The sequence below is a fragment of the Lacerta agilis genome, chromosome 2, assembly GCF_009819535.1.
Source record: "Lacerta agilis isolate rLacAgi1 chromosome 2, rLacAgi1.pri, whole genome shotgun sequence".
In the NCBI taxonomy this organism is placed as follows: Eukaryota; Metazoa; Chordata; class Lepidosauria; order Squamata; family Lacertidae; genus Lacerta; species Lacerta agilis.
In genome coordinates, this window is record NC_046313.1 from 27,843,488 (window position 1) to 27,860,837 (window position 17,350).

Sequence of the window (17,350 nt, forward strand, 5' to 3'; positions counted from 1 at the left end):
GGCGGGGGGGGGTGGTGACCAGCGAGGAGGGGGTGACGGGTGACCCCCACCTCGCTGGTCGCCCCCCCCCGCCGAAAAAAAAGCGGTGGAAAGCGGAAAAAGAAGCAGAGCGGCGCTTAAACGCGCCTGCTCTGCTTCCTTTCCAGGCTTTCCCCGCCCCCCCCCCCCGCGGTTTTTTCGGCGGGGGGGTGGTGACCAGCGAGGAGGGAGTGACGGGTGACCCCCACCTCGCTGGTCGGCCCCCCCCCGCCGAAAAAAGCGGCGGAAAGCGGAAAAAGAAGCAGAGCGGCGCTTAAACGCGCCTGCTCTGCTTCCTTTCCAGGCTTTCCCCGCCCCCCCCCCGCGGTTTTTTCGGCGGGGGGGTGGTGGTGACCAGCGAGGAGGGGGTGACGGGTGACCCCCACCTCGCTGGTCGCCCCCCACCGCCGAAAAAAAGCGGTGGAAAGCGGAAAAAGAAGCAGAGCGGCGCTTAAACGCGCCTGCTCTGCTTCCTTTCCAGGCTTTCCCCGCCCCCCCCCCCCCGCGGTTTTTTCGGCGGGGGGGTGGTGGTGACCAGCGAGGAGGGGGTGACAAGGGTGACCCCCACCTCGCTGGTCGCCCCCCCCCCCCCGCCGAAAAAAAGCGGTGGAAAGCGGAAAAAGAAGCAGAGCGGCGCTTAAACGCGCCTGCTCTGCTTCCTTTCCAGGCTTTCCCCGCCCCCCCCCCCCCGCGGTTTTTTCGGCGGGGGGGGTGGTGACCAGCGAGGAGGGGGTGACGGGTGACCCCCACCTCGCTGGTCGCCCCCCACCGCCGAAAAAAAGCGGCGGAAAGCGGAAAAAGAAGCAGAGCGGCGCTTAAACGCGCCTGCTCTGCTTCCTTTCCAGGCTTTCCCCGCCCGCCCTCCCGCGGTTTTTTTCGGCGCGGGGGGGGTGACCAGCGAGGAGGGGGTGACAACCCCCCTCGCGGGTCGCCCCCCCCGCCGAAAAAAAGCGGCAGAAGCACCCCATCCATGTGCTGCTGCTCCGGGGGTGACGGAGGGAGCGGCGGCGCGTGGGAGTGGCGGGAGGGGCCGCCGCTTGACACCCCCACCCGCCGCTGCTCACCCTGTCACTGGGGGCGTCCCGCCCCCACCGCCCCTCCCCAGCGACGCCCCTGGAAATGGCCTCCCTGGGCTAAATTAGTCCTGGTGCGCCAAGATTGGCCTAAGAGCTGGAGGTTCGCCACCCCCTGGTCTGAAGAGTAGGGTGACCTCTAAAAATAGTGATAGCGATAATGTACAGGTTCCTCCTCCTTCCCCCTTTTCAAGGATCCCAAGTACCAGGAAGAATTCTGAGGGGACCATCTCCAAAAGCACATGCCCCGCATCCAACCGAGGAAGCATAGTCTCCGACCACATGAAGAAAAGCATGACCAATGGTGCCCTCGCGTCACCGCTGATGAGCAAGGTGAGAATATCTGCATAGTCCGCCTGCCATCCAGAATTTCCCACCGTCGGAACTGTGTGTACTTTGAACTTCAAAAGGAAAGGGAAAAGTCTTAAGATGAGCAGTGCAGATTCTGGGCTGAGGAAAAACAAAACCCGGTGACCTGTAAAAAAACCAAAACCCAAAGTAAATTGAGAGCAAGTACCCTGTGGCGCTGTGGGTTAAACCACAGAGCCTAGGGCTTGCCGATCAGAAGGTCGGCAGTTCAAATCCCCGCGACGGGGTGAGCTCCCGTTGTTCGGTCCCAGTTCCTGCCAACCTAGCAATTCGAAAGCACGTCAAAGTGCAAGTAGATAAATAGGTACCACTCTGGCGGGAAGGTAAACGGCGTTTCCGTGCGCTGCTCTGGTTCGCCAGAAGCGGCTTAGTCATGCTGGCCACATGACCCAGAAGCTGTACGCCGGCTCCCTTGGCCAATAAAGCGAGATGAGCGGCGCAACCCTAGAGTCATCCGCAACTGGACCTAATGGTCAGAGTTCCCTTTACCTTTACCCTGAAGCTCTCTTCAGCTACTGAAAAATATTACGCAGTCTCCTCTCTGGCTTGGTATGTTATCCGCACACTTTTCATCAGCAGCCATAAGTGCTAGCAAGTTTACTTTTTTGGGGGGGGGATTGAAATTCTTCCAACCATACAAATGCACTGCAGCAGCCAGCCAGCCCAAGACACTGTTATGAATTACGGGGAGTGTACTGCAGAAGATTGATGAAATTGTTGGGTTGATGCTTCCGATGCAAAATCTGGAAGCAGTCACAAAACTGGCATTTTGAGTGTTAATTTGTGGAGGAACAAAAGCCTTGTTCTGCCCCCAGCATCTTTATGGGAAACATGTTTGCAGTTTTATGTAATGGATTATTGGGGGTGCCAGTAGTTGGGCATCTTAGTCCTTCTTCTCCACACGTATTCCCACAGAAGTGGTAAACCTGTGAGTGGATTGTACCACTTCAGGCTGCAGGGGGGAAGGCTCACGTGACTGAATGCTCCTTTACCTAGAAAACGAGATGGCAGTGAGAGGTTTGAGCCTAGCCGTTTCCCTGGCGTTCCAACTTCCTATGTGAAGTATATCAAAATAACTAAAAAATGGGGGGTGCATTCTCTCACACAAGCCCTCTCCTGTGGTGTCAGTTGGTATGGTCAAGGAAGTTATTTGTTTTATGCCCAAAGTACTTTTCATTAAGTTGACAATGTTAAAACAACTTAACGAAGTATATAATAAGAGAATACAATCATTACAGTTGGGAGATAAGAAATAAAGTAGCTGTTACACTCAGTGAGTTAGCACCCAAGCAAAAGATTTTGTGGCCTAGAACTGCATCATAACAGGCAGTCTATTGTAATAATCAGAGATCATCTCTGAAATAAAGTACTGTACTCTTAGTAGCAGCTGAGAATTTAACTATTCCAGGCATTTGTTTAAACCAATGGGACTTGGCGTCTGTGAGCCTGCTGTATTCATACAGAATATGAAATAAAATCAAACCAGGCATTTTGGCCTCTGGGTAGTTTAAATGTAACATGAATTTTTTTCAAGGAGAGGGCAATTTGCCAAGTCTTGGTATACAGTCATACCTCATGTTACGGACGCTTCAGGTTACGTGTGTTCGGGTTGCGGACCGCGGGAAACCTGGAAGTACCAGAACGGGTTTCACCGCATGCGCAGAAGCGCCAAATTGTGCCGGCACCTGCGCAGACGCGGCGCTTCAGGATGTGAACGCTGCGGGTTGCCGACGTGCCTCCAGCATGGATTATGTCCGCAACCCGAAGTTCCGCTGTACCAGTAATCCAAATCGCCAAGATCAAAAGTCTTCCAGAACTTGGCAATTGTAGCAGTCAAGACAGTCCTCTCCTGTTTTGAGAACAAGGCCAGAGCCCACCGACTTGAATGGTAATAAATGCATCGGTTGCTTCCCAGCGGATCAGATGGGGGAAATCTTAACCCTGAGTAAGGTGTGAGTGAACTGCGTGACTTTCATGCAGCAAGATAACCTTAAATGCAGTCTGCTTATACATCTGGCGGTTTGTGGGTATTGCGTTTGGATTGGTCTGAACAGTTTATTGAGCAGGGGGAGCAGCTCCCCATTTCGTGGTGTTGGCTCCACCTGTCTTCGTTCAACATCTATTATCTTCTGTCGCTATAGAGGCAAGATGTGACTCAGGCAAGGAAGACGTCTGACCCTGAGGAACCTGGCGTCCCTGTTCCCCGCAGCTCCTTTGCTTCCAACTCCAAACCCCAGAACGGGACGCTTCCTCCTCCTCCTCATCCGAAGCTCATCCCTGCTGTTGGGTTCTGCTCTCCTAAGCTCCCTGCCAAGCTGTCTTTCCTAGACGACTTCAGCAAGAGGTCCAAGAAGCAGCCTCTCCTGCCACTCAAAACATCTCAGGACTTCAGCGAGGCCGCCAGTGTCAGGGTGGAGATGGGCAAGCAGAGCTCCTGGGCGGACAAGGGCTTGGCATTGTCTTCACAGCCGCCAGAGGCTCCCAGAGGAGACCCTGAGGCCAAAGTTCGTGAGGAAGGCACAGAGGTGCCGAGCAAGGCCTCCTCGCCTTTGACTTCTTCCTCCTCGTCTTCTTCCTCCTCGTCCTCTTCGAGCAGCTCCTTTTCCTCCAGTCCAGCACATCGCCCAGCCAAAGGACTCCCTCAGGCCACAATGGGCGTCAACGGCTACTGCTCCTCTCAGGAATCGGACTGTGCCTCTGGGAAACCTGTTTCCGAGGACTCCAAGTTTGCCAAGATGAAGTCGCCTTTGCTGGCTAATGTGACCAATCTGGAGCTGGGAAATACCATGTCCCCCCCACCTGCAAAAAAACTGGCCCTCTCTGCCAGGAAGGTGCGTTTTAGGGGTACTTTACCTCACCTACCTCCAAAATGGTGGCAAAAGGAGTGGTGGTTTGGGGGGATGGGGTGAGGTAGATTCAGGGAGGGGGCATTTCAGGCTTGCGGCAGCACTGCAATCATAGAGTTGGATCATCTAGTCCAGGGTTTCCCAAACTTGGGTCTCCAGCAGTTTTTGGACTACAACTTCCATCATCCCTAGCTAGCAGGACCAGTGGTCAGAGATGATGGGAATTGTAGTCCAGAAGCAGCTGGAAACCCAAGCTTGGGAAACTGATCTAGTCCAACCCCCGGCAAGGCAGCAATATTTTGCCCAAAGTGGGGCTCGAACCCACGACCCTGAGATTTGAGTGTCATGCTTTACCAACTGAGCTGTTTCGTAGGTAGGAGCCCAGGGAGATTCATCACCTGGCCAGCTTGTAAATCCCAAGCACTTTCTGACTACCCTCCTTAACCTGCCAATCCATTGTTGCATATTTGGGGGCATTAGTACAGCCCACACAGAATGCTATGTCAAACCTTGGCTTAGTGTGAAAAAGCAAATGTGCAGGTTCCCTGACTCAAAGATTGCGGCCACAGCACTCCTCTCGTGCTGCCAGGGGCTGAGCAGTGGCTTGGCCCAGGCTCAGATGCAGCAAGCAGAACCTGGGGAGGGGCAAAGCAGCTGAGATCTCCACTCCCGGAACCGGCGTGCGCCCTATTCGTGCTCAGCCATGGTTTGGCTTGATTCTACCCGCGAACAAGCTCTCTATTCTTTCAAGCAGGTGCTTGCATATCTGCATTCTGTGCACGGGGCCCCCTGTTTCCCCAAAGTCTTGGAGTGAAACTTGCGGTTCTGTAAAACTGGTCTCCCCTCATTCTTGCCTCTTCGAAGTCCTCTCGCTTGGTGAGGTTGTAGCAGCAAGTGCGCGAGGCCCACATTAAAGGAGGCATTTTGCTGCTCGCAGGGCCGGAGCAGAGAGACCCCGTTTGGTGTTTTCCTTTCCTCTCTTTGAAAACAAGGAAGATGGGAAGGTGCCTGTTGCCCATTGTTTTATTCTAACACTGTTCTGTCTTTATACATGTCCTTCCTTCTTTTCCCTTTGTTTCTAACAGCAAACACTTTTCTGATTCTTTTTCCCTGTCCCACCCCCTCCCACCCCGTTCTTTTGTTTTCCCCCCTCCCCTCTCTTCTTGCTCTGCCCCCTGGGGTCACGGAAACCTCTTTTTTAGACCACCAAGTTTTTATTTATGTCAATAACTACAGGGCAGCAACACACTGCAGAAACTGAGCAGCAGTGAGCGCCTGGCGCCGCCCCACCCTCCACCAGCTGCTACAAAAACCACCCACCCCGTCTGTGCCGCTGCGCTCGACTATCCCAGGTGAGCTCCCGGGGCCCTTGCGGGGGGTGGGGGACGGTCATAACCCTGGCCTGGCTTTCTGCACCCTATCCTTGCTGTGTGGCTCTTTGGCTTGTCATGATAAGTCACTGTAGCGTTTGGTACTTTTCTGAAGCAAAGCCTTTCTGGATTTGCGGGTGTTGGTGCAATTGCTGGCGGGCGCCTTGAAGCCCACCTGTTACTGGGTGTTGTGTCTGGTTTGGGTGATTTGGGCAAATGGACAGGGAATGAGAAACGTCACCCTGCTTAGACATTGTGTGAGAGCAGCCTCTGTGTTTTTTTAATTTGTTTTGTGTGTGTGTGTGTATCGTATGTGTGTGCGCACACACACATATATACAATGGTAAATGATTAGGGTTGTAGCCAACGACTTGTATCTGTTGCAGCACTAAATAAGCATCCCATCAGCACAGGGATTCCTGCTTGTGCAGTGGGACTTTCCCCCCCACTCCAAATTTACTACAGAGGGTTGGAGGAATTCCTAGAGCAGATTTAGGGGGCGGTGGGGGCAGGGAGTTCAGTTGCCGAACTGGTGATCCTTATGCTAACAGGATACTTGCTTAGTCCTCAGAGTTGACCAGTTGCAGATAGTTGGCATGGGCAACTTGGGTCCATTAGTTTCAGTGGGTCTACTCTACCTTCATTGGATGCAGCCCCATAGTAAGTATTAACAGATTAGTGGCAAGCATAATGCAATAAATATTTTTAAACCTATGTACACCCTAACAGCCGCACATCACTTTAAATGCATCTGTTTTAAGACGGTATAATTGTATATTGCTTCACAAGTAGCACATGGTTCGTTTAATCATGTGTGACTCCGATCACATCAAGCCAATAGAATAAAACTTCCAACTTCAAATGTACTCGTCGATATGGCATTCAACTTTTTTTTCTTTTTATATTGATTCCACCCATGCTCCTCATATTTGACCTGTATTTCAACCTTGTTGTTGTTGTTCAGTTGTGCCCGACTCTTCGTGACCCCATGGACTAGAGCACGCCAGGCACCCCTATCCTCCACTGCCTCCCGCAGTTTCAGTATTTCAACCTACATCTCGCCAAATAATTGGGGTTCTCAATTTATTATCACGTGGTCAACCTCTGTTTATGTTTTTAAATTTCACCATATGTTCTAGGTCCCAAACTTTTCCTATCCAAGCCTCTGATTCAAGAGGGTCTGGTTTTCCCCAAGCCTGACATGTGGTCATAGAGGCTGCTATTGCTATAAGGCGGACTGTCATTTTGAGATCATCTTGGGGGTCCCACAATTCCTTTAAAATAGCCAGATAATACTACTGCTAAAACACGTGCATGCAGGGCACCTTTCTGTGGCAAAAGTGGGGCAAGCTAGGAATGTAAATTTTATCCTTCCACAATAGGCAAGTTTCTACAGGTACATAGGCTCATGCACCCCTCTAGAATCCTACATCCAGGCAACCGGTGTTCGATGGCACATAGCAGCCAGATAAAACCCTCAAGAGGGTATGAAGTAGGATTGGCGAGGGCTGTTGCCTGGGGAGAGGCATCGTGGCCCACGGATGGTCGTGAGGGCCATATCAAGGCCTAGAGTGTCCACATCTGGCCCCTGTGTCTGAGGTTCTGCATCCTTCTAGTAAGGGCTGTCTTGGTAATTCATAATCCAAGACTTTAATTTCTCTTAATACATGACTCCAGGCCACCATCTCTAGCCGTATAACCTCACATCAATGCAGTCTTCCTTCCCCACTCTTTTACTAGCACTCAGTTGAGAGTATTTCACGTTGAGAGTATTGTTGGCTCGCGTCGTTCATCTGAGTTCTCCAGGGACAAGTGTACTTCCTGGGTGCAGGTCTGCCAGCCGTCCAGCCTCTGCAGAGGTGCACAGCTGCATTGCTCTGTACTGCAAGCTTTTTGTGCTGCAGCAAGACTCTCTGTTCTTTGAGACTAAACTCTTAAAAGCAATACAAATTAACTTATACTTAGGTAGCAGCATCTGCATGCTTTGAATACAGATGGAAATTAAGGGGTTGTTTATACGGCAAGAAGCAGTGCAGAACAGAGCAATAAAAGGATGATATATCTAGGGAAATGCCCATGCAAGGCGGGGGGGGGGGGGGTTCTCACTGTTCCAAAAAACCCCAAAAATTATTGTGAATGGCCTTAAAATATTCAAATATAGCTCCACAACCTGTTGAATATAAAAACTCAAGCACCAAAAGTGCCTTGGCGGGAGAGCTTTGAATTTGGCACTGAAATAACTCCTCAATTAGGGCATAGAAATCCTCCAGCCCGGAACAACTCTGTGCCTGTGTTATGGAAATGTGCTAGCTGACCGTCCTATGTATGTCTTTAGGTGAATAAATCTGTATAGATGGAGCTAGAAGTGGCGTGGAGCTTAGGGAAGAAACATTGCAGGGTCAGTGAAGCGGGGTTGGGCCCTTTGGGATAGGGGCAGAAACAGTTCCAAAGCCTGACGCCATACCATTCTTAAGCCTGGAAGGAGCCGAATGTTTATTAATGCCCAGGGCATGCGGGGTGGTCTGCCTCTGTATCCCAGTTGCTGCAGATCACAGTCAGGGAAAGTGCTGTTGTGCCCAAGTCCTGGGCACCTGGTTGACCCCTCTGAGAACAGAATGCAGAATTAGATGCATGAATCCTTTGCTTCGGTTGACAATGCTTTGTCCTTCTGGGTGATGTAAGGGACCATTTATGTTGGGAGAGAGGCTGGCGCTGGCTCTCTTTTAGAACGGAAACGCGTGTGGTCTCCTGCAGAGACTTCTGCTGCTTTGGAGACGGTTGGCTCTTAGCTTTATCTGTGTGTGATTCTCTAGGACGCCCTCATCTGCTTCCAAATCTTCAGCGCCTCCACCGCTGGCCAGCAGCACCTTTGTCAAACCCTTGCCCAGCTTCAAATCATGCTGCCTCTCTGCCACCCCTCTGTCGCCACCTGCGGTGCCCAAAGAGGCACTGAGCCACTCTTGCCCAGACCGGGACAAGAGGCCTTTCCTTGCCAGCTCCAAGAAGAGGAAAAGGAAGCGTAGCCTCTCGGAGGAAGAACAAGGCACCCATTGCATCCCAAGCACACGAACCGTTGGTGCAGAGGGAACCTGCCTCTCCAACCCACCCAGGAAGAAGAGGCAACTCGAGGAAAATGGCAGCCCTGGAGACTCCTCTCCTGAACAGGAATCTGACTTGGTGGCAGCCGGGAAGGGAGAGGAAGAGGGAATAGCTGGAGGATGCAAGGTAGCAGATCCTAGTCTAGCTAATTCCACCCAAAAGAGGAAGAAAAAGAGGAAGAAAAAGAAGCTGCAGCAGACAGAGGAAGACTGCAGGCCTTTGCTGTCCCCTGTGGACAGGTGAGTGTTTGCTTGGTTGTCTTTTCTAGGGGAAGGGCTTTGCTCGGAGAGATAAACATGAGCACTTAACATCTCCACCATCTGGAGGTGCATGCCTGGGGATCCTTGGATTTTGACTGTTTCCCACACACTAATACCTCATCCTGTAGAATTCTATCAGTTATATTTTTATCTGTGCAATCGGAATGAATTTCAGGAACCAACATGTCTTTTCTGTGCAGCCAGAGCAGGAGCAGTGAAGAACGTTATAGGTAAATGAGGCTTGTCTTCACTTAACCCACCCCATTGTCCTGCTCATTTATGAAGTATATTCTTATGTTATGAATGGTCTGTTGTCACCATTGGGGGGGGGGGAAAGAGGTCAGAAATAAGCCATTGTATATCCATTGTCCCTGGATCAAGTAACTTTCCTTCTTTAAGTTCTCAAAGCTCTTAACCTAGCTCAAGGTTGTCATCTGAACTAGCCAGATGTTTAACTCCGAATCAATCACAGTCAATCCATCATTTGAAAAATAAGACTTTGGAGCCGTCTTGCCCCAAAGTGGCAACTAGACATTCCATTTTGGCGACTGTAACCTTGGCACCTAGTTTCTAAATCTGAGTTTCTAAGGATGACAAGCCATGAAGACTTAGACTAAGCTCTCGGAACCCCCTGAGACTTACGTTGCTAGGTAGGAGTGTGTTTCCTTGTTATCTGTGGCTCAAGGGTCTTTGGGCCTCCCCCCTGCCCTCCCATCACCTTCAGTAATAAAACAAGTGGAGCCTTTGAGCCTAGTGGGACCAAACATTGCCCTGTGTTTACACCAGTCCTTCCTGCTGCCTTTTGGACCAATGTTTTGCATAACCCTGGCCCTTCCTGTGTGGTTGATCATTCTCTTTCCTCCCCTTTAAAGGACTGTGGCTACAAACCTGATGCACTTTCATATTTTTGAGGCTTCAATCCTGTGCAGGCTCACTTGGGAGTAAAATCTGCTAAGCAGAGTCGGTTGGTCTTCTGAGTAGAGATGTAAATGTATTAAACAGGCCAAAAAGTACAGTTTTATAATTTTGATGAGAAGAAAGCAAGTACTGCATATAGTTCCTCTTCCCCATCCCTGTAAAATGAAAACTCTGAGGTAGGGGTAAGCATGCCTCCCAAATTTCCAGAAACCTGGTGCCTCTTATCTGTGTATAACTAAAAATAGGTTTTGGGATTGTGCCGCTGCTGCTGGTACAGATTGCTGGGCGTTTTGCTCAGATGCATTTTGCAGAATATACATCTGCCTAGAGATGAAACTGGCAGTTTCTGACTGGCATGTTCTCTGTACGCCTGATCCTTTTCAGCAAGATCATGTAGCTGAAGGCTACACTTGCCATACATCAGGAAAATTCCTGAAATGTCCTCGCTTTCGGGTGCAAAAATGGCATCGGGCGGGGGGGGGGGTTTGCCAAATTGCCAAAACGTCAGGGAAAACCTGGGTGTAAGGCAACGTGATGGAAAAAAGCAGCAGAAACAGCTCCAAAGGCTTGGAATCACTATTTTGGGGGGAGGTTTCCCTCAAAAAGCTCAACTTTTTGAAATACGATGACCCTACTGAAGGCTAAACCTGGACCCTCTCAGAAACATGGGGTGCTGGTTGCCGGATAAGACATGCCTGCCTGTGGCATACATTTGGAAACGAAATCATATAAATGTGCTTACTTTTCTGAGAGCTAGTCCTTATGCGGCCCCAAACAGCACCATATTGGCACAGATACCTGTATATTAGGCTTGGGGGGACCTCAAGGTTTGCAGAAGGAAAAACAGTAAGGGGGGGGAGCCCCGGAATAGCCCAGTAAGGACTGAGCATGCTCAGTACCACATAATGCTGACTGGTTCTTTGGGGCGAGGGGGATGGACTAAATACCTGGGAAGAGAGGCATGTTTAGCTGGCTGGAATCCTGAACTGGAACACCCACCCCAGTTCATTTTGTTGCGAGACTTCGCTCACACGTATAGCGGTCTTCATCTTTGAAATTTGCATATAAATACACAACGAGCCCTTTTGTGTCGTATTTCATTCTTTTACGCAGAAAGTTCGGTTTTGATGGAGGCCATTTTAAGAGACTGGTTTTTATTTTTACCTGCTTATTAGATTCATACGCCGCCCTTCATCATAAGATCTCCGGGCGAATCACAGAATAAAATACGGGATAAAAACAAATAAATAAGTTAAACGAAACATCAAAACAATATCCCCCCCCTTTCCCACAGACACATTTAAAAGGCGGTAGAGTATTGATCAGGCAACGGCCTGGTTGAAGAGGAATGTTTTCACCTGGTACCTAAATATATATAATGAAGGCACCAGGCGAACCTCCCTGGGGCGACTATTCAAGAAACAGGGAGCCACCACAGAGAAGGCCACAGAGATGTTGCCACCCTCTGTACCCCGAATGGAAGGGACACACCAAGAAGGGCCTCAGATGATGATCCCAGAGTCCAGTTGGGTTCATATGGGGAAAGGGTGTCCTTGGGGTGGTATTCTTCGTACTTTCTCATTGCATCCAGATACAGTTTTAAAGCAGGTTATTTTAAAGCAATGGCTGCCGATTGTACTTTTTTGGTGGTGGTGGTGGGGTAACAGTTCTAACTTTTAAAAAATAAATGAATAAAACCAAATGGGTTGGCTGTTGTGTTTTTTTTTTAATCCACTTTGCAGCTGCCCTCCACAGCGCGAGGCAGAAGCTTGCCTAATAGCCCATGAGCCAGTGGAGGAGTCCTGTAGCCTGAAGAAGAAGAAGAAAAAGAAGAAGCAGCTTCCTTGCCCAGCTTCAGACAGCGGCAGCCCTGCTGGAGAGAGCGAACACCGAAAGCACAAGAGGAGGGAGAAGCAGGGGGGCTCTGCGCCAGAGGCCAGCAGCCCCCAAGAAGAACAGAGAGAAAACGGTCTTTCCTCTGCTAGAATCAGCCCCCCAGGTTTGAGACATCTATATCTATATCTTAGCTGGGTGTGTGCGGAGAAAGGAGATTTAGAGAGTGGGGGGCGGTGGCAGCGTACACTCATCCTGTACCCCCCCCCCCAGTTCAGATCAGCTCCTAGAATGGGCATAGGGGAGCTTGAACTTGCTGCAGTTCTAAACTAGGCTGAGCTGCCAGTAAGCTCCACTGTATCAACCTGCCTTGGCTCTGTGAAGAGCAGCAGTGACACCTGCCCCAAACCCAGAGCTCTTTTTGGGACATGGAAGAACTCCTTACCTATCTATCTATCTATCTATCTATCTATACACACACACACACACACACACACACACACACGGCTTCCTTATGTCCAAACGAAAGCAATATAGGTGCCTAACTACCCAGCACCTACGTAACATGTGGCTGTGGGTTTTCTCCCAAGGTTTCCTCTGCTTTCATCCCAAGGCTTCATAGCCTCTCCCTGTTTGGTTTGTGCACACCAGGCATCTCTTCCTAGGCATGCAGATGAGCTCAGGCGTAACCCCCCGAGCTCTGACATGTTGACGCCCGACAGCCTAAGCTCAGTTAAACAAGCCTTTGCGATTGATTCTGGGTGCAAACCCTAGGAAGTTGTGCAGTGTTGTGGTTGCTGGAAATGTTCCGATAGTCTGTTGGTGTCTTGCATGTGTTTCCCTCCTCCCCACAGGTGTAAGTGAGCATTTTACCTTGGCCTGTGGACCACTGGGAATGCAAATCACACACCTGTCCCTGGGGTTGTGTTTCTTTCCGGTTCGATTCCCTTGGTTTCCTTGGCACTGCTCCAGAGTGGCAGGTCAGACTTGCTGCATGACATGATTGTACCATACTTCTTACCACGCACCCCTCCCTTCCTTTCCCACAGTGGCCTTGACCTGGACTGGCAGCCAGCTTAGACATGGGGACAAGTGCTCCTGGAACATCCCAAGTCCAAAGAAGGAAGTGGTACATCAGAAGCACGAACAGTTTGATGTGGTCCAGGAGCTGCTGAAGGATTCTTCAGATAAAGCTTATGGAAAGCAAGGTACAGTACTGCTTTAAGGAAAGGGGTCTTCCCGTAAACAGATGAGGCCCTCCTGCTCCTGTGTTTTGGAATGGGTTTCCTCCGGAGCCGGAGATCTTTGGCATGCTGGAAAGGCACCCCGTGTTTTATGATAGAAGTGCATGTAGATAAGACAGTGTCCCTGTTTCTCTATGTGCGCTTCTGGTGATGGCACCTTGCTGGCTTCTTCATTGGAGAAATGAGAAAAGGGCAGAGGGCTGGGATAGTGTGGAAGGATTGCCACCAGGGCCGGCCCACCTATGAGGCAAGCTGAGGCAACTGCCTTGGACGGCAGGACCCACAGGGGCAGCAGATAAATGTGTTTTTGGTATTTGGATAGTTCTTATTATAAAATGAAAATGAAAAATAAAAACCACAGGGGCAGCAGATCCTGATGTAGATCTTTATTCCCCACCCTGTTCCTGATGTAGATCTTCACACATCCCTTCTTCCCTGGTGGGGAGGGTGGCACCATTTTGTGGTTTGCCTCAGGTGCCGAAATGTCTTGGGCCGACCAAGCGTGCCACGATTCCCAGCTCTTCTTTGCCAATGTGTTTCCTCCACACAGTGTTGACATGGGATGGCGAGGTGTCGACCATCAGCCAAGCTGCCATGCAAGATGCTGTATGGTCTCAGAGCCAGACAGTCCTTGACGATTGGGATGAAGAGTTTGACAGTGGCAAGGTAAGGAGCCTGGCCTGTTGCAAGCCTAGCCTAGTGTGCTCAGTTGCTAGTTCGGATTGCTTTTAAAACAGGCTCCCCATCTTGAAAAGCATATATTTCTTGAGCATGCCTGCCTGCTCACTTGTTGCTAGAACAATCCAAATATATCTGCTTGCATTTATAATAGAGCTGCTATATGACCTATGAGCTTGAGCCAAATTTTAGGCTTAGCGGGTGATCCTAGTGATAGTCAGGAAGACATCTTTTGGATCTCAGTCCCATTGATCACTTGCTGATCGCCTCTGGGTTGTTATTATTTAATTAGTCCATCCCATCAGCTGCTTCCTGGTGAGTAGAGTGGGGAGGGAATGTCCTTTCTATGCTTCACTTGGTGTGGATGGCAGCTTGGATGCTAGAAGCTGGAACAACCACGCGTTCTTCTTGCCGTAGGTGAAGAAAATCAAGAAATTCAAGCGTGAGCGGAGAAGAAATGGCAATGCCTTCCAGAAACTGCAAAGCCGACGTAATTTCTGGGCCGTGACACATCCTGCTAAAGTTGCTAGCCTGAGCTATTGGCTTTGAGATGGTGAGGAACTTGAGTGCAGCCTAACAGAGGGATTTGGGGGATTGCAATTTATGGAGGTTTCTGGCAGTGGGCAAATGGAAAATTAGTCAGTGGTGGAAATGGCTCGTAATTAGGACTGTGGTGCCTGTGTGCGAGAGGTGGGAAGGCGCATTTGATTTTGCAAAAGCAATTGTTAAACAATGCACTGATTTTGTTTGTGCCATACAGGGTCCTTCATCAGCTGCAGACACCAGGTTCTGTTTCCTTTTAAAATGTGGCCGTTTAAATACCCACAGCAAATATTAAGCTCATGTAGTCCAGTGTAGTCCTTGTTTAGACTGATTACATTATTCTGAATATAGAAGTTGGATTCTTGTCTTTTACAACACCAAACTTCTGCCAAGGGAAGTCTTGCAGGACCTTCTACAATGTGCAGATGTAGGACCTTCTACAAAGCAGTGTTGCCATTCTTTTTCCTTTCCCTCATTTAAACCCGTGGTTGCAGAATCTCTATTGCCCCCTGCTTATTTTATTTTTTTTAGCTTGCTTTTTTCAACTTTGTTCTCTTCCTCCTGCTCCTCACACCACCCAGTGGTCAAGAGGGTGCGATCCAGTAACCCTTTCCCTGTGGCACTAAGTCGTTCTCCCATCTCAACCCCGCAGATGAGTTCTTGGCTGCAGCAGTGCTATGGTGAACCCCGGTTCTTTGGACCTGCCGGTGACCAACACAATACTGTCAACAGTCGCAAGTTGCCAACTCAGCAGGACTCGCAGGGAATGTCCTCCTCTTGCCTTGAAGGCTCTGATGGATCTTCTGTGCAGTGCCTGGGGAAATGCAGGCACCCATCCCCGCTTACTTGCAAGAGTGTCACGAGGAGCCTTTGCCCGGGGAAGGTCCTGTCCCCGGGTACCTGTGGGCATCAGGCATGGATCAGCAGTGGAGCCAGGGGCAACTAGCCCTTTTGAAATGAAATCCCTCTGTTGTCTCCGCCCGCCGCCATGTGTCAGCATGATGAGCTGTGATGGCCTCTGCTCCCTTTTCCTGCCAAGAGAAGATTGAGAAAGCCGAGAGCTGTGTCCCAACTCCTCAAGAGCTGGATGTTGTTGTGTTGCCTGAAGTGGTACATTTGCCCCTTTGCCCACTCCCTGGCTGAGTCATTAGGACAGGATGCAACTTACGTGGCATTTAGCCACCCATCTGCAGCCCCTTCACTGGTTTATCCCATTTCAGAGAAGTATGAAATGCTCCGCTCTGGAAATATTTTTCAAGACCATTTCCCACATGCTGTTCCTGCTGTATAAAACACTTGGGACTTGAGTTTTGTACAGCCGGGAAAGCAGCTGATCAGGTCGTCCTGCCCTGTACAGTTGTGTTCAAATGCATTCACTTCCAGGGCCCTCCAAAAGTCCTGCTTTGCAATGACAACTTCTTGGTAGCATTCTCCAGTCACGGTTCATTTGAGATTTGCTTGTTGGCTGGAGTGTGTTGCTTCAAGCCGCAGGCAGGGGAAGAAATGTTTGAATGCTCCCCACAATAATAATAATTTTAAAAAATTCCATGCACACATTAACTACAAGTTCTTTTCCACAAAGGAGTGTTCAGACATTCACATCCCCACTTGCAGTCTTGAAGCTTCCTTGCTTTGGGTCTTTCCTCCATGCCTCCTCTTAAGCGCTGCCCTAATTAACTTCCGGCAGACATCATTGCCATAGCTGTCAACTTTTTCCTTTTTTTAAAAAGGGAAATTCCCTTATTCCGAATAGGATTCCTTGCAAGGAAAGGGAAAAGTTGACAGCTATGATCATTGCACAGCTTGTGTGGCGGAAGTTAATGGCTCCAAGAGGATCTGATTCTCTCACAGCATATTTCCAACTTGGGAGTTTGTGTCGGAGAGAGGTTGCCCAAAACATCACTTGCTTTGGCACCAAGGCGGAGCGGGCTGCTCCCTGCCAAAATGAGAGACCGAAGTGTGCCTGTGCCAAACCTTTTTCAATGGGTAGTTGTCCAGCCAAGTGGTGCAAGGGCTCCTGTTCCTGCAGGGCTGGCCTAGGTTTTCCTTTATTCCCTTGCATCTGCTGCTGTCTAGCTGTTAACCTCAGTGGCTTACTCCCAGGTAGGCAGCCTTTACCTGCAACTTCCCCACAAGTGCATGATTGGTTGGAGGGGCAATCCATGTGCATCCCACCCATTCCTGGCATCCCCAGCATTGCTCATTCAACTTTGGCACCCATTTTCTCTCTTCATAGATTGGGTGCAAAGGTTGAAAACTAGCTTTCTTTTCTCCACCGTATCAAAGCAGTTACCAAAACGGTTTTGGCCATTGCATTTAATTTGAGCTAATGATTTATTACGATTATTACGATTCTTTTTTTTTCTTGGGGAGGGGGGGCACTGACCGTGTTCACTCTCTCAGCGGGGAGCAGTCTCTTCCCCTCTGGCAGTGCCCGTTTAACAATCTCCTGCCAACATGTAGATACCCCAAGCGGGTATTATGCACCTCATGCTGGGGCTTGCTGCAGTAGCCCTAGTTGTAGCAATGGTTCATGGTGCAATAAAGGAATGTTTTGTGTATTTGTGTGTGTGTTCAATCGGTTTCTCTTGTGATTGATTGCAACAGTAATTCTTCCATGACCGCTCACCTCTTAAGCTTACCATTAGTCTGAAGCCATATCTGAGAACTCCTTTGTTCCACTTAGTTTATCCCCCCTTGTCTTAGGCCTTCCTACTCTCTCTCTTGACACTCATCTATCTGTGTAGTTGTAGTACTGGGGTGGTTATGTTGAGTACTTTTCAAGACATCCATAACACCCTTTGCTTTAGCCTATTGCAGAATCAGAGAATTGTAGAGTCTGAAGATAGTCATTACCCTGCTGCAGGGCAAGAATCTCAACCCATGGTCCTCCATACAGTTTGAAACCATACTGGACCCTGCTTAGCTTTGCAACATGCATGGGGTCAATGCATATTGCAGAGATTCTCAAATCCTTGACATAGCTGTCAACTTTCCCCCCTTTTTTTAAGGGAAATTCCCTTATTCCGAATAGGATTCCTCACAAGAAAAGGGAAAAGTTGACAGCTATGCTTGAGGAGGAGAGGTTTGCTGCAATGG

General features: G+C 49.7%; 1 protein-coding gene across 3 annotated transcripts in view; it reads left to right on the top strand.

Moving 5' to 3' along the window:
- Positions 1-16,812, top strand: part of USP36 (ubiquitin specific peptidase 36) — a 29,966-nt gene extending 13,154 nt beyond the window's left edge. For 2 of the 3 annotated variants that reach the window (XM_033139046.1, XM_033139043.1), the window contains 9 exons: positions 1,286-1,424; positions 3,602-4,291; positions 5,543-5,658; positions 8,490-9,014; positions 11,696-11,952; positions 12,836-12,994; positions 13,581-13,696; positions 14,126-14,261; positions 14,904-16,812. In XM_033139046.1, the coding sequence (XP_032994937.1) occupies positions 1,286-1,424; positions 3,602-4,291; positions 5,543-5,658; positions 8,490-9,014; positions 11,696-11,952; positions 12,836-12,994; positions 13,581-13,696; positions 14,126-14,257 (2,134 nt within the window). In that variant the 3' untranslated portion in view covers positions 14,258-14,261; positions 14,904-16,812. Of the gene's footprint in view, positions 1-1,285; positions 1,425-3,601; positions 4,292-5,542; positions 5,659-8,489; positions 9,015-11,695; positions 11,953-12,835; positions 12,995-13,580; positions 13,697-14,125; positions 14,262-14,903 lie in introns of those variants that run through there. The other variant, XM_033139044.1, reaches the window with a different exon arrangement.
- Positions 16,813-17,350: the final 538 nt, after the last annotated feature.